The sequence below is a fragment of the Leucopleurus acutus genome, assembly GCF_964270905.1.
Source record: "Leucopleurus acutus genome assembly, chromosome: X".
NCBI classification, from domain to species: domain Eukaryota; kingdom Metazoa; phylum Chordata; class Mammalia; order Artiodactyla; family Delphinidae; genus Leucopleurus; species Leucopleurus acutus.
In genome coordinates this window covers 6,059,800-6,080,306 of record NC_139148.1, presented here as the reverse complement: position 1 = coordinate 6,080,306, position 20,507 = coordinate 6,059,800, and the positions used below count along the sequence as shown (strand labels likewise).

Genomic DNA, 20,507 nt, shown 5'->3' with positions numbered 1-20,507 from the left:
ACATTCATCAATCTATTTCCCTCGGTCCCAGGGTATCACAGTGCTTCCCTCAAATTCTTCAATGTGTTTATCTTCATCTCTTGACTCTTGGTCCATCTTGTGTAAGGTGGCCAGTGAGCGATGAAAGGCAGTTTCTGGGTCTTCCTTCTGTTTTGCTAACACTGAAGATAAAGGCTGTCAACTTTATTTGCTTTAGTTTCCCCTGGTGTTCAGTTTTATTCACCTAAGTCTCATATTCTAGGAAATCTTAACAAGCAAGCAATGCGTGAGCTGCAAAGGTGTGTGGAAAAGGGGCTACTTCAAATAGAATTCACGCACAGGCTGCCTTTGTCATTGAGTTCTGTAGTGAATAGCTTGAGGAGTGCTTCAAAGCTGGGAAAAAAATTCACTTGAAGACAGCTGTGCTCATTTCCCTAGTTTAGTTCAGTGTGACTGTAGTTAAGGAGGAAAGCTTTCCTGTGTTGAAGTCCACCGTGGAATTAGTCTAGTTGCTATTCACTGAGAACGTTGCATGATTATCCCAGTCAGACTGATGCCTTAAAGTTGACGTCCTCGAATTAGGTTATCAAACAGAGGATTCTGTCGACTGCCGTCATGTTTTATGTAGATGGCCAGCATGTGGCGCTGTTTCCTGCTAAAAGTTGCCTTTTTCCTTTTCAGAAAGTTCTCCGAATCCATGGCATTTACATGGCTCAGTGGAAATTTCCATGGGCTGAACAACATCAAAGAAGAACAGCCCCACTTCAGTCTCTCAACAGAATAGAGCTTCAGTTTTCTGAGGAGCACCTGTGTAGGCTTCTTTTCATGTTTAGGAATGAAACTCAGAATAAAAGTATGATTATTTGAGCTTCATTTTAAAAAGCAAAAAAAAGTCTCACTTTTACAAAATTTTAAATATGAATTTTACTGCACCATTTCTTATTCATTTCCCATGAAAAGCAGGCCCTTGAGAAGTGAGAAGTGAGGTTTTTAGTTAAAGTTGTCTCATTTAAGATTTGGGATAAAATTACATAATGTACATTTCCTGTAACTTGCTTATGCTTCTCAAAATGCATGTTTGGGGGCAAAGTGGTAATATTTTGGTCATGTCAAGAACCTGAAATACACAAGTTACTTTTTATATTTTAGTGTCCACCATTTGGCCGTTACGTAGTATTTCTTTTCCAGCTATTTATATGTTTTTCAGTATCTACAGCTTATATATAAAATCAAATGTGAGAACCCTAACTCTTTCTGGTTGCTCACTGTAGTGTTGCTAACAGGAAAATTTGTGTAAAATCAGTTAATTGCCTGGTCTTTGGGACAAGTGTTCAGTTCTACTGACATTGAGCATTCTTTGAAACCACTGGGTTTTAAAAACCCAGTGTTCCTTGCACGGGCAGCAGCTGTTATGCTCAATAAGACACTAAAACCAACAAAAGCCCTCAAATAAGCTACAGTTAAAATTTCCTGGGGCTGAGAGGGTAATGCATTTACAGTTGAACATCACCATCACCATACAATTGATCCCTGAAACATAAACATGCACACGCTCCTATACATTTTTTTAGTAAGTATTTAAATTTTAGTAATTATTGCAGGGACAGAATAAAACTTTAGTGATGACTTAATCTAGAACAGGCTCTTAGCATGACTGCAGAACAGGTACCAAACAAATTTAACACTAATTGATGGATTGATGGTGACTGTGGGGGAGGGAAGGGAAAAAGGGCAAGGAGACAAATTCTTGAAGCGTGGTAGTAGCTTGAAATTGTGATATTTGACAATTCTTTGTATATTTTGCAGAAAAAAGTTTAAATTTTTCATTAAAATATTCTTCAGCACACAAAAGTAATCCAAACACATTTCTGATACTTCTTAGTAATATCTTAGCAAACATCGAGGTAATTAAAAATAATACCTTTAAACCTGTGTATACTGTATCTGAATTTTTATAATGTTGCTGAAGAGGAACGTCTTGTAAACTAAAATTATCTCCAAATAGGATATTTACATTGCAAGACGAAAAAAGCAAGCAGATAATTGCAAATGGATATGCGCGTCCTTCTCCAAAAAGCTGAGTGTATATTCAGTGACCCAATGCAAAAAGCTATAATTTTCATTTGTAAGTGATTACATTTGCCATCAGGGAACAGATTGGTACAGCGCCATAGAGGTTCACCCCATCCTTACCTGAAATCATATTACAAAGGATGCAAATCTGATATTTAGACATGCAGTTCTTAACTGCATCCGAGCTCCCCATTTCACTGTGTTTCTTTTTCCTTTTTTTAAGAGCTCTCTCTGTGTTCCCTGGATCATGCAGTTCAAAGCTGAGCAGACGAGAGTTAAGTCTGGAGGAGGGGGAAAGCCAAGTTGAGGAAGAGATCTGGCAGAGTCTGGCTACCAAATTCTGACAACTCCGCAGGCAGGTGTAGAGGTGAGTACAGGCCAAGGCTCTAGCATGGCTCGCTTCTTGGTTTTTCTCAAAATTTTAATTTTTAAAAATTAATTTTAATTTCTCTGGATGTTAACTGCAGTTTCTGAGAGAAGATGCATGTTATTGCATCATCCAGTGAAAGCAATTAAAAGGAAACTGGGCACCATATGTGAGTTCCCTGCCCTCACGTCACTGTCCCCTATAACCCATAACCAGTGACCACGGACCACACTAGGTTTAAAACTCATAAATGCCATAGAACTAAAGTATTGGCCTTCTCCAGTTTTAGAGTAAGCTCTCAATTTGCTTTTCCAAGAGGGGAATGTCAAAGATTGTGTTTGCTTCCTTCACAGTTTATCCTTATCGAATGCAGCTGAAAAGCCTTTAAAGAGACAAGCCGCCGGCCCCCAAAAATGAGTCTAAGAGTGTCTTGGCTAAACGTTTTGGGAAAAATATATCAATATGATCATTAAGAAGTAGATAGGTGTGTCCAATCTATATCAACACACACACCTAAAAAAGGTACTTTAAACAAAATAAAGTCATAGATGCTACTGAAATCAAAGCTTCCACTCCATTTTAAATGGGGCACATGTTTTCTAAATCAGTTCTCTCTCAAACCTGTCCGTGGCTCACGTGCTCTAGGATCAGGAGGTGTTGTTTCCAAGCTGAGATTCCAGGGCTGCCTCCCCTCAGATGTGCTTACTTAGAATCTCTGCACGTGGAGTCTTGGAGTGCACCTTTAACAAACCTCTCAGGGGCCTCTTATTCTCTGCTTAAGAAAAAAAAAGAAAAAAGTATAAAAAGGAGAAGAAGCCAATAACCTAAATCAATTGCAAGGAAGAGCATAGCTAACTTTTTGGAAACTGGGAATGGGGGCCTGGTTCTGTGTTTCTTCTGTAACCTGACTGAGATGGACCACACGTCCTGGTCCAACTGTGTTCATATACGTTGAGACAAGAGTCAATTAAGGCCCTTTTCTACTCTCTTTAATAGATGGGTGTTTTGTCTATTTAAGTCCCACTGAAGTCAATATGAGGTTCATTTCCTCTCCAAATTCAGACCGTGAGGTCCAACGTGGCTTTGAGGAAAGACATACTAACTTTCTTACTAAGGCACCTGGACGAGTCCCACCCATCCATTTACCTGTCATTCCTTCCCTACGTACTTCTGGTTCCCCTCTCATGTGGTTGGTCTTCAGGAACGTAGGGTATGGCTTACCCAGTCATGTCAAAAGTTAGGGAGTCTCTGTGCCAGTTCAAGGGGTGAGCTGCATAATAGTTGCGCATATGTGAGCAGAATACAAGAGTAGATTTTGACTGTTCTTCTGACTTTACCAAAATGCTTCCCTTTTCAAAGTTACTTTAAACTGCAATTAAAATAAATAACATGAAAAAAAGCCAGCATAATCACAGAAGATGTCTGTGATAATTCTAAAAGAAGAAAGCAATATAACCGCAAGTATTATTTTAACATATGCATAATAAAGCAGGCCTGTATGTTTAATCCTAAGCTTTTTGTGCAGCTCACTAGATGTTCTTTTGTGGTTTATCATAAAATGCATTTATTCATGGAAATGAATGTTATGTAACCCCTATAAGCAGAACACACGTCGCTTTTTAAAAAAATGCAGCGATCCCTTTGGACATTGAGAAGCTGCTGTAAAAGGCCAGCACGCTTGTCCCTGTGATTTCACCTTCTAGAATATAAATTTCATGATATAACGTGCAGAGTTATAAATGAAAGATACCATCAGAAAATACAGGCATCGTAATACCCTTACCTTCATCAAGACCAAGTATTTGCTTAACTTCAAAACTCAGACCCTGTGGGAAGGAGGCACTGCAGCTCTTGGAAGTGTTTTTAGTCATTCCTGAATGAAAGCGATAACATTCAGAAGACAGTCCCTGTGTTTAGCTGTCTCTCCTCCGTTGGTTGACCTGAGGCTCAGTGCGCCTTCCTGCTTGGGGTCACCACGGTTAGCTTCTTTGCTCTTAGTCAATACTGAGTATGTTTAACATTCTTTAAAAAGATTTCCATCCACAGTTCTGAGCATCTTTGAAACAAACTTATGAGTTCACGTGAGCCCATGTCTACATTTTTCATGTTTCCGGCTCACGTGCAGCATCGTCACGCTAAAAGCTACAGGTGCCGCCGGCTATGTCATTCGTGGGACCTAGGGCGAGATGAAAATTCGGGCGACGGTGTTGAAAATTAACATCAGCGTTGTGACGCAAGAGCATTAAACAAGGTATGGATCCTTCCAAGGTCACACACCCGCCAGGCCAGCTCTGCCTACAGAACCTTTTGAACAAAACAACGCTGGTTTTTACAACTCATTGGGAAACACGCTAAGCAATTAATTTTATTGGCCTTGCTGACGTAAACTCTATGAAGAAATATACATGTAAGCTGATGTAAAGGAAACATGGGTATAATAGGATAACTGCAGATGGTTGTTGTTACCGTTGAACAGGAAGATCTCAAAATCTCAGAGTGGAAAATCTGCAGAATTTTAGGGGGACAGGATTGGAGGCTGGGAAAAGCCACGGGCTCTGTGGGAAGAAGACCCCAGCTTTGCGCGGTATCTTTGAGCAGGTTGTGTGCATCTAGACGCTCTAGCTACGCTTAGTGGTGCATTTAGGGAGATACCGCGTCTTGGAATGTGCGAGTGCAATTCTGTACGAGAACGTGGCAGTGCCAGTTCACGGGAGTATCCGTCAGTTGCCCCGCATCCGAACGAGTGTGCGTGAGTCTTTTGGACTCTGTTGCGTTACATAAGTATCCCCAAGTTTGGAGCACAGCCTTCCTCATATCCCAGCCCTCTGTAGGCTCTCCTACCGGCAGGGGGCTGGAGCACAGTCACTTCCCAGTGGAGCTCAGGGCAGTACAGAGCTTTGTTAGGCGTGGTGTAGCATAGATGCTGCTGCGTCTCTTCCTCTGGTGGGGCCCTAGCTGGGGATGGAGAACGCGTGTGGTGAAAGAGCATTGGAAGAGAGTACAAGAGGGGACGGGGCAGCAATTTTGCTGCTGAAAAGGCCAAATCAAAAGACTTGGGCCAAAGACAAGGAGAAGAGTGTAGGAAAGGTTTGTCTTGAATAAGTCACTCAGGCTGGGCGGGTAGTGCTTACTAGAACAACACACACCTGAGGAAACCAGGGGGCGGGTAGTGCTTACTAGAACAACACACACCTGAGGAAACTGGGGGGTGGTCTATGAGCTGCCAGCTCAGATCGGTTTCCACGGGACAACAGGAAGGAGGGAAGGAAAGGACTGGAGGAAGGTCTGAATGGAGGGAGGAAAAAGAGAGGGAAGTAGGAAGGAAGGGAGGAAGAGAGGAAGGGAATGAAGGAAAGAAAGAAGGAACGAGGGAGGGAGGATGAGGGACGTGTCAGTCAAACGTCCCTGCCTGGCCTCTGTCTCGCCTTATTACACCCACCACAGTCCTGTCACTTAGCTCTTTCCCACTCCTCGGGAAAAGGGAAATTCAGATAAGCGAAAGCATGAGCGGAGCTGAGCCCGGGGTGGGAACCGGGGAGAAAGCCCACAGCTTAGGGGCGCTCCGTCCTTCCTTAGCCTGTTCCCATGCCCTTATGGGTGCCGAGGCCCTGCTGCCCGAGACAGCGCCTCACATCCAGGCCCGGGCTTGCTCGCACCTGACGTTCACTGGATGGCGTGGGGGAGGGGGGCTGGAAGGAGCGCAAGCGGACCGTGGGGGAACCTGCGTGGGAGCGGACCACCTGGAGAGGGGCGCACGGCGGCGCTCGGCCGGCATCCCCCCTGCGCTAGAGCTCCCGGCTCGCTGCCCCTCAGACCTGCCCACGGCCCTCCGCCCGCCCCCCGTCACTCACTTCCCTTCCAGCCAATGGCGCGGCCGCCTGTCACCCTCACCCCACCCCTGGAGGCAGAGCGGGGAGGGCCTTGGCAGGGAGGGCGCGGGGCCGGAGTTGAATGATTGAACTTTCCAGCGGAGTTGCGGCGGCCGCGAGGTTCCCGGCAGTGCGGCCCCGGCGCGGAGCTGGGAGCCTCGGCCAGCGCCCGGCGCCCGCGCCCCCAACCCGCAGCCATGGTGCCCGGGGCGCCCCTGACCCTCTGCCTCTGGCTGGCGGCCTCCGGGGGATGCCTGGCGGCCGGCTCCGGCGCGACGGCCGCCCGGCGGCTGGACGAGTCGCTGTCGGCCGGGAGCGTCCAGCGCGCCCGCTGCGCCTCCAGGTGCCTCAGCCTGCAGATCACGCGCATCTCCGCCTTCTTCCAGCACTTCCAGGTATGAACCGCCGCCCGCCCGGGTCCTCCCCGGCGCTGCGGGCCGCGGCGGGTGCGCACGGGGCGCGCGCCTCCCAGCCTCGCCGCCCAAACTTCTCGCCCAGCTCAGCCGGCAGATCCGTCTTTCCCTCCGCGTGGATTTTACAGTCTGGGTGCGCGAACCCTCTTTTCCAGCACCGTCCCTGCTCCCGAAAGGAAAAAGAAGCCTGCGGCATCTTTACCTAACTCCCTTCTTCCGAGGGGGAAACGAAAGGCGGTTTCTCTGGGAAGGGAGAGCAGTTGTGTGGCTTCCAAGGGTGGGAGTGTGGGTTTGTTAGTTGCCCGGGACTTCCGCGCGGGACTGCGGGCTGGTGGCGAGTCCCGCAAACTCCGGGGCGCTCCGGGCCCTCGGCGCGGCGGGCACAGCGAGCGAGGCCGGGAGGCGCGCACCGCTGCGCCCGGGGACCCGCGCGACGAGCCCCGGCCCCGCAGGTGCCCGCGGGAGGACACTTTTGTCTCTTTCGAGCTTTGCTTTCGCCCTCGGCGGGCCGAGAGCTCGCGGCCCACCCTTCGAGCCCCGGGCGGGGCACTTGGGCCAAGTCGTGCGTTCCAGCGCGTTTGTGTTGGGGCCCGGGGAGGCGGTGGTGATGGTAGCTGTGCGCGCCCCAGTTCGGAGCCCCAGAACTTCCAGGTCTCGCCAACGAATGGCGTGGAGAGTAAGGGAAGGGATGCAGGGGATACGGGACTTGGAGGCGCCGTGTTTGGATGCTCTGAGCGGGCTTCCGGGGGTCAGTATCTCCCCCAGTCCTCGTAGGTTCTGTCGGCTTGAGGGTAGGAGAGCTTGTGGGAGTGTGGGTGTTGGGTGTGTAGAAGGTTCAGAGAACGGCACGCTTGGTGCTGTGGATGGCCGGGATCCTCGGGCGGGGGGGGGGGTGATGGAGGGCGCCACAGAGGGGAGGACCCCCGCGGGACTTGCTCGGGGGCACTGGCCGAGGGTGGGCGCACGGGAACCGCTCCCGGCCCCGACCGAGGCGCGCCCCACAGCTGCCTTCCCCAGCTGACCCGAGTGCGCGCACTCTGAAACCATTCACGCAGATAACCGAATTCCTCTTGTCTGCCCTGGTTCTCGCCCTCGCCTTTTCGTCTCTATCCTTAGTTGCTCACCTGCTCCAAAGTCCCAGCTTCTCGCCGCAGGGAAAACTGCGGAGGCCAGAAGGAGACCGGGGCTCCTGGGTGGGGTTCTAAGCCGAGCCCTCTGCCCTTGAGAAATAAACTGGGCGTCTCTTCCACTCGGGCGGGATACGTGGGCCTTCCCAGAGGCCCTGGGAACTGAGCTGCGACAGGAGGCCATCGTAATGACCGTGGAGTTGGGGACGAATCTCCGAAGTCTGAAGCGATGTTCATTCTGGCGTGAGAACTCATGAAACCTCGCGCCGAGTGGCACAAGGAGAACTAAAAGTTGGGATCTTCAGAGAGTGAACCAGCTGGCGAAGTTTGCATGCGCCTGAGTGCGTGTTTCTCTGTGTTCTCAAAGAAGCGACATCCGGTGGGTGTCAGAGAACTCGGCGCGCTCTGCTGTCCTCGTGGGTCTTCAGGGAAAGGGAAAAGGGAGTGTGGTCTCGTGCGCTGAAATTACGCGGACATCCTGGAGAGGGCCCCTCCCCAGCCCCCTGGTTTCCAAACCGCCGGCCCTGCGCTCGCAGCCACTCTCCCGAGGAGACGCCACACTCTTGTGTAAACGACAACAGAAAACAAAACGAACCGGCAGCCTGTTCCCAGGGAGAAAGAGTATCTTTTCTTTTTCTTCTTTCCTTCCTTTCTTTCTTCTTTCTTTTTTTAAATTGAATTGTCAGTTGCTGTAATTTATTTGTTTTACAGTTTCAGCGGCTAAAGAAGCAGTTTAGATCGAGCCAATTCCCGTGAAAGGCTTTTCTTGTGGTCTCTTGGCATGATTTCTCTTCGGAAGAAAAACTGCTGACAGAATACACATTGCCAGACAATCCTGATTACATTTTAATTAGCTGGGTGAAATAAGCCGCAAATTACTCAGGACTTAATAACTGCTGTTTTTGCAATCAATTGCAAAGCCATTCTTGGAGGTTTAACCCTAACCTGGTAATGCCTATCTGATTTATCTAAATTGCAGGGATTAAGCGTTCTTAAGATTTGAGAAGACAGAAGCACACACTCCTTAGAAAGCTGCAAGCTTCCCTGCCCCTCCCCCTTTTTAAATAATTGGAAGGATGCGGAGGGATCAGCCTGGGGGCAACTCATTACGCTGCACGTGGGATTTATTAATGGGCGGGAGAAGCTGGGCTGGCGGAAGGGTTCGGAAGAGCCCCTTCTATCAGGGTCACCCCACGCACCTGTGCAAGTAAACCGGAGCAGAAGGCTGTTTCTGGAGCAGGTGCGGGTTCCCAACTTCTCCTGCACAGTTCCCGGCCTCCTTTAAAGGAGCTGCCAGGGCCAGTGACCTGGGGTAGCAGGCCTGCAGAGAAGGCTGGGGTCCAAACGTCTCCGCCCCGGTTCTGCACACTCGCCAGTGCCTCCCAGCCTTGCAGCTCGAGGCTGGAGGTGGATGGAGCGCACGCGTGCCTCCACGTGGGTGGGGCTAGATCGGCTTCACTTGTCAGTCATGTGGCTGTCAACCTTGCCTGATGGCACGGGGGACTCAATACTGATGCTTGGAAGTGGGTGTGGTGATGGGGATACAGGAGTGTCCGTATCCTGAACGATCTGCCCACGGTCCCCGACCTGAAGGAGCTTAGGATTTCATACTGCAAGGGAGATGGATTCTGAACTGAATCATTGATTTCACCACTGAGGGCTGCCTCTCATTTGTGAAAAGCAGTAACAGGTAGCACCTCACAGGTTGTCAGTACCCGGCTCCACGATGCCCTGCGCAGGGCATTTGGCACGTTGCCATTTCAAGTTCACACGTATCATGCGTGCATGTGGCTAAAAGCCTGGCAACGGAGGCGGTTGGGAAGGGCCTTTCCTCAGTGAATGCAGCTGAGGTCAGAGCTGTGGGGTAAGGAGCAGGGAGGCGGGCTCTGGAGCCGGGCAGATGGCGCTCTGCGTCAGGCTTAGCCACTTGACAGATACGTAGCTTGGGGAAGATCACCTTCCTGAACTTCCAGCCTCTCGTGTGTCCAGTAGGACACCTGCCCAGCCAGGTGGAGATCATAAAACCTGTTGGGAATAATGAAAGCGATGGTAATAAAGGGGTCACCGTTCTGGGGGTCTTACAAGTCTGTCTCATTTCATCCCCACAACCGTCATACAAAGAAGGTACCGTTGGTGTCCTCCTAAGAGCTGATGAGGACCGGAGATGCTGAGACGCTAATAGATGGGGGACCTGGGTTCCCAGCAAGGACAGCTACAGGTTTGGGATTTGTTCTTATTTTTAGGATTTTATTGGTTAGTGGTTTAACTTCAGAACTGGCTGCCTATTTCTTAGGCCGCAGCGCCAAATGGAAACATGTCGTCCATTATTCAGAGAGCGAGAAGAGTTGTCGATGGAACTAAAATATAAAACTTGTTCTTTCTTCTGTGACCCTTCTCTTTTGGAATTTGCTATCCAGTGCTGTTCTCGGTAAAGCATAATTTAAACATGAAGTCATTCGCGTGGAGCTCACTGTTCATCTTTTTCTTGTGCACTGCCAGTGTTACACGCAAACATCAGAGCATTTCACTTGTATGTGGAAAATCACCAGCAGTACACAGTTTTGATGTCCTGGTTCATCCCTGGAGGAAAAGGTGGGGAGCAGACTCAGGAAGGTGGGAAGGAGGACATGAGGACCCCCAAAGTGCCCTGTGTAGGGTGTGCCCAATGGGTGCCCCACAAGGGGATCTCGCAGGACATGTGTAGACCGTCACGGGCGCCCGGGGTCTGGCGAGCGCATACGCTTGCTCGGGCACGGCCCTTGCCCAGTGCCCTGTTCTACCAGCTGCTGGACCAGCGCGCTGCACTTTGTTCTAGCCGCATCCTCAGGAAGCTGAACCAGGGCTCTCCCCCTCCGACGCTCAACCCATAGCAGATGGTCAGCCCCCAGGTGTGCTTAGATCTGCTTGCCAGATGCAATTAGCTACCTGCATTAGGGACGGGCAATAGGCTTGTTCCCGTGGAGTCTTGGGCTGTGGCTGGCCATCCACCAAACACAGTATGATGGTCCCAGCCTGGGCCGGGGACAGCCACCACTAAATTCTGGGACACATCAACGCATGCACGTGCCACCCTGACCCTCCTCGTGCCCACTCTCAGGCCCCTGCAGAGGAGAGAGGTGACAGTGATTTGGGGGTGAGGTGGGGGAGGCTGGGAGGGTTGGGGTGCCAGTGGGCCAGGGAGTGGGCCGCCGAGAATCTTCCCTGGGGAGGAGAGGGGTGGGGAGAGGCAGCATCATGCATGCCGGAGGCTAGAACATGCTCCCATATCCCCTCAGACTGCACACACGAAACGCAAACTCGAAGATAAGATCTTTGAGGATTTCAACATGGCGATCTCGGCACATTAACCCTCAGGTGCAGGACCCCTTCTGAGCGAGGGCCACGTGCACTGGTCGTTTGTCCCTGAAGCTGGCCCCGGTTTGGGTTTTTTTAACCCTTGGAAGAGGGTAGGTTAAGCCCACTTGTCCTGGTGGTTCTTCATAGTCTGTCCATCGTGTTCAAGGGTACAATGCTGACGTGCTCACTTGGGAATAACCTGCCGTGCACTTGTTTTCTCAACCTCCCTAGAAGATTAAAGAAGAGGGAAAACAGTGAAAATGTGCCTGAAATTAGCTGTCTCTTTTTGGGTGACTCTCATTTAAGTTGAGAGTGGCCTCCTCTTCTGTGCTTGTTGGGACATTCAGGGCGGAGACCCTGCCTGTCTCGCTAGGTTCTGCTCATCATGGCAGTGATGGATCTGAGTCTCAGAGCCTTGCAGATAGAGTCCTTCCACTAAATATTAGCAGACCTGCAACCTGCTCTTTCTCTGCCTGAGTCTTCTCAAAGGAGGCTCAGTAGAATTGGGCTTGAGGAAAAAGAGTAGCCCACGTGTAATAAAATAGGAAGAGTGCGTCTATTTCTTTGCCAGATTTTGGGACCGGAGGGGAAAAGTGGGTGGAATCTTGTTGGAAGATAAGTAGCAGGTTGCTGGCAGCCTTGGTCCTAGGGCTCTAGAATTTTATTAGCGTTAAGAGATTCCAGCTTAATGGGACATTTTTCACTCTCCAAACTACTGCTGATAGACTCGTTTAGGTAGCTGATTAGAGATCAGAGGCTTTTTTCTAGCAGTAATTGGAAGCTGTTTGTTTTGGCAAAAGAGAGAACTAAGCTGGCGATTAGCTCCTTCTGCTTAGAGGACTAGCCTCTCCTCTCAGAGAAAGTAAACAAACAATTAGCGCATCAAAAACCTTCAGCAGCCACAACTCTGCCCCAGGCTCGCAGTTTTGGAGGAGCGATTCTTTGGTGAATATACTCAGCTGCGGTGTGTCCGTTTGGCCTGCCGTGAGGTTGAAGTTATACGCTAGAAAGTCTCTGGGAAGAGAGGCCATCCTCAAGTTTGACCTTTGTATTTCCTGGTCCGGGTCACTGGATCTCTGGCTGTGTTTCTAAGAATTTCTGAATTTGACCCAAACTAAACATTAGGTTATTCATGGCAAATTTTCATGTTTTTAATACAGCATTTTTCCTTGAACCGTGATTCACAAGTGTATCTTATTGTGACTATTACAGAACATGAAGAAAACACATTAGAAAATGCCGACTGATTTATTTCTTTGTGCACTGTACTATTAGAGGAGAAATAAATTTATATATCTATATGTTTATATATTGAGTATAGTATATATTTATATATATTTCAATATATTATATTAATAAAATACATACATGTATGTATGTTTGGAGACCTACATTTAAAAGTTAATGTTGTTGGTTTAAGCATTCCCACCCTAATAACCTCCTAACTTATAATTTTTTAATGTTTTTATGAAATAGATTCATCAGATTTCACTGTATAACCTACCTGGGTATGTTACAGCAAATGGGCATAAAACTTGCAGGCTACGTAAAGAAACGTATCAAAGTGTCAGTGGGCATTGATTGTATTCGCGCAGAAATGGAGAAGTTCCTACGTGTGAGTTGCTATTGCCTTCCGGAAATCTGACTCTTACACGGTTTTGAGGGTTGGGCTTGGGACAATAAACAGTGAAGCGTATCTGGATTATTGAGAGGCATTTTTTATATGCGCAACAGTACTGGTGAAAATAGCAAACGCCCTGTTGGCATGCTTTGTCAAATTACCCCATAACTCATACTGTTGGTGCAGTGTCTGAGCTCCAAGTCCTTTCGAGTGCTGAAGCCAGCCACCTTTCAACATTTCCACTCACCCTGCACTCCATATTTTGAAAGTATGTTGTCTATCAACATATGGCCTTTATTAAGTATGACCTAGTTTTTCCTCTTCACATTAATCAAAGATATCCATAACTCCTTCAAACTTCAGATCAGCGTGAGGTCGCCCACATTACCACAGTAGACTGATAAAACTGACATTCTTGACATTTTAGTTATTTTTTGTACCACCTATCTTAGGAGAACGTGTAATTTGTTTCGGAGTCTCTGAATATTGGAAATGGGTCATAGACACCTATTCCTTCTCGGGAGACGCTGTTGGTGACTTTCTGTCGCTCACCCCGCCAGCCCCCGGCTCCTGGACCGGCAGCTAATAGCTTACAGCTGCTCCCCCTGAGAGACTAATAACCTTTAGCCCCTGGGCACCATCTTGCCAGCAGGGCAGTGTACCCTCCTTCCCTGATGAGGGCAGGTCATGGCCATTGGCTCACCGCTGGGGGATACAGGAGGCCAGCCCTCTGCTGGGATCAACTCTGGTACAATTTATGCTCCAAAGCCTTGCACAGGGCCAGGCTTATCAGGTCTCTAGCCGAGAACACATCCCTACTCAGGTCCTTCTGCATCCTTCCCTCCCCTTCCACTGAGAGCTTCCCCCCTGATACATCACATTCACAGAAAGCCTCCTTTCAGCCTCAGCCTCCAGGAAACCCAACCTCAGACACCTACCTTCAGATACGTCATCGAATTCAACCCTTTTGTTTTGCAGATTAGATAGCTTGATGCTTATAGGAATGATTCATTCAAGCACATACACATAATAGATAGTAGAAGTAAAGGTATAACCCAGCGTTCACAACTCTCAGCTCAGACTTTCCCCACTACCCCCTTTGCTGGTTTTCTTTTTTTTTTTTTTAATTAATTTATTTATTTATGGCTGTGTTGGGTCTTCGTTTCTGTGCAAGGGCTTTCTCTAGTTGCAGCGAGCGGGAGCCACTCTTCATCGCGGTGCGCGGGCCTCTCACTGTCGCGGCCTTCTCTTGTTGCAGAGCACAGGCTCCAGACGCGCAGGCTCAGTAGCTGTGGTGCACGGGCTTAGTTGCTCCGTGGCATGTGGGATCTTCCCAGACCAGGGCTCGAACCCGTGTCCCCTGCATTGGCAGGCAGATTCTCAACCACTGCGCCACCAGGGAAGCCCGCTGGTTTTCTTATTATTTATTGTTTTAATTTTTATTTTACACTGGAGTATAGTTGATATACAGTGTCGTGTAGTTTCAGGCGTACAGCAAAGTGAATCAGTTATACATATATCCATTCTTTTTCCGATTCTTTTCCCATATAGGTTATTACAGAACATTGAGTAGAGTTCCCTGTGCTGTACAGGAGGTCCTTGGTGATGATGTATTTCATATACTGTATGGTAGTGTGTACATGTTAATCCCCAACTCCTAATTTATCCCTCCCCCTCCTTTCCCCTTTGGTAACCATAGTTTGTTTTCTAAGTCTGTGAGTCTGTTTCTGTTTTGTAATCCACCATTCCCTTTTAAAAAAAAAAAAGTGAGAGTTTATACAAATTAAAAAAAGAATCCTTCTAGACGAGGAAGCACGTTGAGTCGGTACGTTTTCTGTTATTTGAATTTAGTTTATCTCGCCTGATGATTTAAGTAAAGAGTCTCAAATCTTGATCCTAAGACATAAGCACCTCATGCGCCTTCATTGCCTCTGTGAAAAAATATATATAGTCGGTGCTCCGTGTGCTCTGGTTCTGCCTATCCACAGTTGGTTGAACCTGCCAGTGAGGAACCCGTGGATACAGAGGACCAGCTGTACTCCTATTATAATACGGACCAGCTGTCCGTATTACATAACGGACTTGAGCATCCGCGGATTTGGTATCCACAGGGGTCCTGGAACCAGTCCCCCACAGATCTCAAGGGAGGACGGTGCTGTTAAAGCCAGCTTGCAGTAGTTGTCTGGTAGGTGGACAGTAGGTGGGGTGAGGGGACGTCATTAACCTCAGTACCCCTGGCAGGTCTAAGAGGAAGGCAGAGAGGCCCAGTTAGTTCAGATATTAACCAAGTTTGCGTTTACTCAGCAAGTGACCAGGCTGCCACGTCCCCCAGGACCTAGAGTCCCCTCCATATCTTTAAAAGATTATGCACATGGTTTCAAAATAGCGAGCGGAGGCATTTTCCCTGATGGTGATGGAGAAGATTGGATAAAAGTGGTTACCCCTGATAGCCGATAAGTAAGGAAAGATTGATGGAAGCAGTGTTTATGGCTCATTTTAGTGTAAATCTCAGACCGTAGATGCTGGGTCTGTTTCTCCCTTAAAAAACAAACCCGCAAAAACCGTCCCTTTAATCGCTTCTACTTACTGCAGCTAATATCGATGGATTGCTGCAGTCTCAGAGATGGGGTGGTGGACTCCCTAACCCTGAGGGGTTTGTAGCCTGGGGGGGGGGGGCTCGGCCCTGTGAACAGACCACTGCCGTCCACAAGGGAGGGCTCGGGGAGTTACCTGTGTGAGATCTCAGGCTTGTTGCTGTAGGGGACGTGTGCTAGGGGAGAGGACACTTGAGCTGAGCCTCAAAAGCTGGGCTCTTCCAACCGCAGAACAGCCAACGTGAGTAAATGCAGAGTCTGGCAGGAGTTTGGTCTGTCTCTTGGGGGCTCTGAGTGGCTCCTAATGGACGGGATGCAGCGTCAGCCCGCCCAGCCGGCAGCCAGGCCTTGGGAACTTGTGGGTAAGAGCTGGGACAAAGCTCGAGTGCTTTGTTCTGCAGGACGGGTTGAGAGCAGGTCATCCCACTTAGAGGTGTCTTCCTGCTTCTTGCTGATCTGGTTGGACATCAGGCCACGCTACCAGCTGCCCTCACGTTACTGAGTTGATCTCTGTGGAGATCCTCGCCAGCACCCCTAAGAAAGAGCCCCCGATGAGCATAAAAAGGAGAGAAGGGGGCTGCCTCTCCCGTCTCCCTGCCGTCATGCTTTGGCTTACGGGAGGACCCCAGTTCTGACTGGTGGGGCTGGATCCTAAGTAAGAAACTCTCCTGAATCACTGAGCCACAGGTTAGAAGGTACTGAGCGTTCATCGCTTTCTATCTTGGTGCTGAGAAAGCAGTTTCACATAAAATATCTATTTGACCTTCACAGCAGCTCTTTGAGGTCAGGAGTGTTATTTTATGTTTACAGATAAGACAGCTGAAGGTTGTGAGCTATTGGGAAGTGAGATAACCAAGTCTTCGTAGCAGAAACTCAAGCCCTAACTGTCATGTTCCCAAATATTTATACTAAATGATCTGCTTCTCAGCATGTTGACAGTGAGAGAAGACAGGGTGAAAATATCAGCTGGAATATCATCGACAATCATGGAGTTTTGGGGGGAAACGGACCTCCATGTCTCAGTCTCTCCTTGCCTCTTGGAGGTACCACTGCACCACGAAGTGGCACAGTTGTGGACGATTGAAAGGTTGCTGGTGTGATAGAAAAAAACCATTAAAAATACCAGTCCATCAACGACATGCACTGTGCCTCTGTCTATCCCAGTCCTTCCTCCAACCAATAGGGATCTGTCACACACAGTTGATTTTCAGGTAGCTTAGATGCTGGGGACCCAGCATAAGTGACACGTGCTTCCTGCCCACAAAAGAATTATTTTCAGAGAGAGAGAGAGAGAGAGAGAGAGGCAGACGTTTACACAAATAGTTGCAAAGAGTTGTTAAAGTGAAGAGTGTGTTATAATCATGAATCATCTTCTAAATCTTTATAGAGAATTGTTTAACACATTATCATAATTTCTTAGATGAAGATTTTTTTTTCCCTTATAAGTAGATTTTGTTTAGGTCCACCCAAAATCCCACTCGTCTAGCAACATAGCAGAGTAGTATTGTGATCCTTGCAGGAATGTTTCACGAACAGCTGAGCTCCTTGATGCCACGGAGGGTGAGTTTGTTGTCTGGGAATGACAGAGGTCTCAGGGCTTCACCCTTGACCTTCATTCTTGGCTACCATTGCTGTTTTGTACAGTGGAGGGACACATTTGGAATATTTGCAAGTGGTGTTCATGGCTTGTAGGTATGTGACTGCTACTGTTAAGAACTCAGTGTGTCTTATAAGTTTGCTTGCTTTTGTTTTGGTTTTGGGAGAGTGTGTGTGTGTGTGTGTGTGTGTTTACATTTTATCATTCTTTCCATCATCTCTGTAAGATATAAAAGTTGGACAATAAGGAATTCTGAGAAAAGAATTTAGAAAATTCTCAAGGCTGCATGTGAAAAGAAAATGGTGATGAATTGGGGTTCTTTAATCCCCCAGAGTACAAAAATCTATCCTCAGGGGAATCTGAGAAACAATGGCTCTTCAAGAGGGAAGAAAAGCTCTTAATTCACATGCTATTTATCCTTTTGTTTTAAATTATAACGTTCGTCATTTAATAAGCTTTTCGGTCTCCAAGTGATTAATACCCTGCCAACTTGAGAAAATAACATTCTGTTAGAGTGACCTCAAAATATATAATTTTGTATTTCATATTAGCTTCCTACTTTGAAAGATGAGGCAGATATGCCGTCACCACTGAAAACAGTCGAGTAATGTCTGGTGACCGCCATCTTCATTTTAGGGAAGTGCGGGTTCTTACTGGCGTGCATAGGATCTCAAATAACCTTCAGAGAACAAAAATGGATGTTTCCCCTCAATTCAGTATCTAATTATCATGGATGACTTTTTAAATTTCATAGCTAATTTCTGGTTATATCCAAAGAAGTGACAATTTTATAAGTCTGTAAGTGAAAACACAAAACAGAGGGTCCTTTTAATGAAACAAGAAACATTAATTTTGCACAGTAATCCATCACCTTACGAAAATGTCGTTAATCCTGCGGGTGCTGGGGACAAGAAAAATGATGGGAATTCATTCACTTAAGCGACTTAGAGCTCTTTTCTCCATATTCTGTTTGTAGTTTACACCTTTTTAAACCCACTTTAATATTCTAATGCATTAATAATTCTTATGTGTGAAACGCATCACAGTGTCTTTGTTCTTCCTGTCTCCCTCCAGTGCAAATGGTGGTCTTGTCTGAGGACAAACCAGGTGGATCACATTCTTGGGAGATTACTGACAGCTTCTCTAAAAGAAAGACTGAAACAGTTGAGAAATTCTAAATGAAAACAAATATAAAGCTTTCAGGTTAAAGGTGATTGTACCTGTTACTCAGTGTGTCTCAGTTGAGTTCATATAAATGGTTCATCTGATGTACGTTTATCAACTCTTGTTTAATTCTCTGATAATGCGTAATTGAGAGAGACAGCACTTTCTAGACTTAAATAAATGCCTCTATTCCTGTCTTTAAATGCCTACACTACTGCAATGAGTAGCACTCTTTTGAAATTTATACTGTTTGTTATACTTTGTGGACTGGAAACAAAATTGACAAAGGCTTGCAATAGTGAGAGAGATTTTGAAGAGGATGCACGTCTTGTAGTGCTATGTCACCCCAGCCGCTGGACAGGTTTCCAAGTGCTGTTATAGCAACCCAAATATGGCAAGGATCCTGGCATCTCAGGATCATTAGTTTGCTTTCCAACGGATGAGCAGACCCGTTCAGAATGCAAATACCAAGACCATTTCCAATCATGAGGGAATCATCACCACCACCACCACCATCATCACCATTATCATCATTATTACCATCACCATCATCATCACCACCACCATCACCATCATCACCACCACCACCATCACCATCATCACCACCACCATCATCATCACCATCATCATCACCATCATCACCACCATCACCACCACCACCACCACCACCACCACCACCATCATCATCATCACCACCATCATCACTATCATCATCATCACCATCATCACCACCATCACCACCACCATCACCATCATCACCATCATCACCATCATCACCACCACCACCACCATCATCATCATTATCACCATCACTACCATCACCATCATCATCACGAGTATCATCACCATCATCATCATCATGATTATCATGATTATCATCATTATCAGCATCACCACCATCATCATCAAAGCATTTGAAAATATGACACTGCTCCCTGAGAAATCTCTGTACAAACGATTCTGTTGAGATACTCAGATTTCCATGCCTGTCCATCATGGCAGGCTAGTTAGTTTTGCCCCTGCTTACTGATGTCTGTCCTTCCCTTGATGGCCATTCCCCCACAAAGAGGGTTTTGCTCACCATGGAGGAGAAACCTCGTGTGAAACAAGGATCAGAAGACCCCCGAGGCATCAGGGTGGCCCATTCTTGCCCAGCAGTCGTGCCATACGGATGATTCAAATGTAGGTAAAGTTACGAGCTGCAACACAGCATACCTTGGAGCTTGCTGTCTGGAGTGGAAGCGTGTTAGCGATAAGGATGCCAAGCTTATGCAGAAGTTACTACTTTCAGGAACGATGAGCAGAAAGGAGGAGACCGTTAAAACATTTTGGTAACTGCGATTCCTTTGCATTTCTTCTGTGGCAAGGAAGTGCAGAGAAATCACCCAAGATGCTATCCACGATTAAAGATAGTCATTGGTTGAAGACTTTCTTGGCTTCTCATTTGCTCGTTCACGTTTTGGGCTCTTATAGCCGTTCAGAACTAGAACTTTGCCTTTAAAACCTAAAATATGTACCCCAGTTCCTTTCTTCCTCTTTTAGACATAGGTAGGCCCTCGGTAGAGGTTTGGCAAATATCCCTGGCGCATCTTTGACTAGAAATGCACTTTCTCTCCCTTTCTGTCACCCCCTCCTCTCTCCCTCTCCTTCCTTTATTTTGACACTTGGCTGTACCATTTTGAAAGCAGCACAGCCAAACCCATTTGCTGATCATTCCAGAAATGGCCTACATCTGGGAAGTTATTTTCCCATTGGGCCAGAATCTAAAAGAAAGTACGGAACATCTTTTGTTTCCACATTTTTGTATCCGGAATTATGAGATAATGTCCTCACAGCTGCAAAGAAATAAAAAAACCACTTCTGGACAGGATATATTCACTTGTTAAGTATCACCAGAGAAAAACCTATTTAGAGGTGAGACTCCATGAGAACAGACATCCATTTGTATTTTGATGTTTCTGTCATACAGGGGCCATGGACATCCATTTGTATTTTGATGTTTCTGTTATACAGGGGCCATGGACTTGTATAATACTTTAAACCTGTTTTTTATTGGGCAAGATTGGCATACTCTAGTCCCATTTATTACTCCACAATTTTGACAAAAAAGGAGGAAGTTTCTTCTTTTTTGAACAGCCGTATGAAGTTAGGGCCAAAATGTTTTCCTCCGTATATATGTCTGTATGTATGATTCAAGAGTGTCTAGTTCATGGTTTCTCAACCTTGGCACTACTGACCTTTTGGGCCAGATTATCCTTTGTTCTGGGGTCTGTGCTGTGCATTGTGGGATGTTTAGCAGCATCCCTGGTCTTTACCCACTAGATACCAGTAGCATCCCTCCTACCCCCAGTCATGACAAAAAAAATA

At 47.3% G+C, this 20,507-nt stretch overlaps 1 protein-coding gene across 1 annotated transcript in view; it reads left to right on the top strand.

Annotated features, from left to right (window-relative positions):
• LOC309978073 (anosmin-1-like) overlaps nucleotides 1-20,507 on the top strand; it is a gene marked incomplete at its 5' end in the record, with an annotated part of 198,369 nt that overhangs the window by 5,534 nt on the left and 172,328 nt on the right. The window contains one exon of the mRNA XM_082864422.1: nucleotides 2,365-2,419. Coding sequence (XP_082720548.1) covers nucleotides 2,365-2,419 — 55 coding nt within the window. The remainder of the gene's footprint in view (nucleotides 1-2,364; nucleotides 2,420-20,507) is intronic.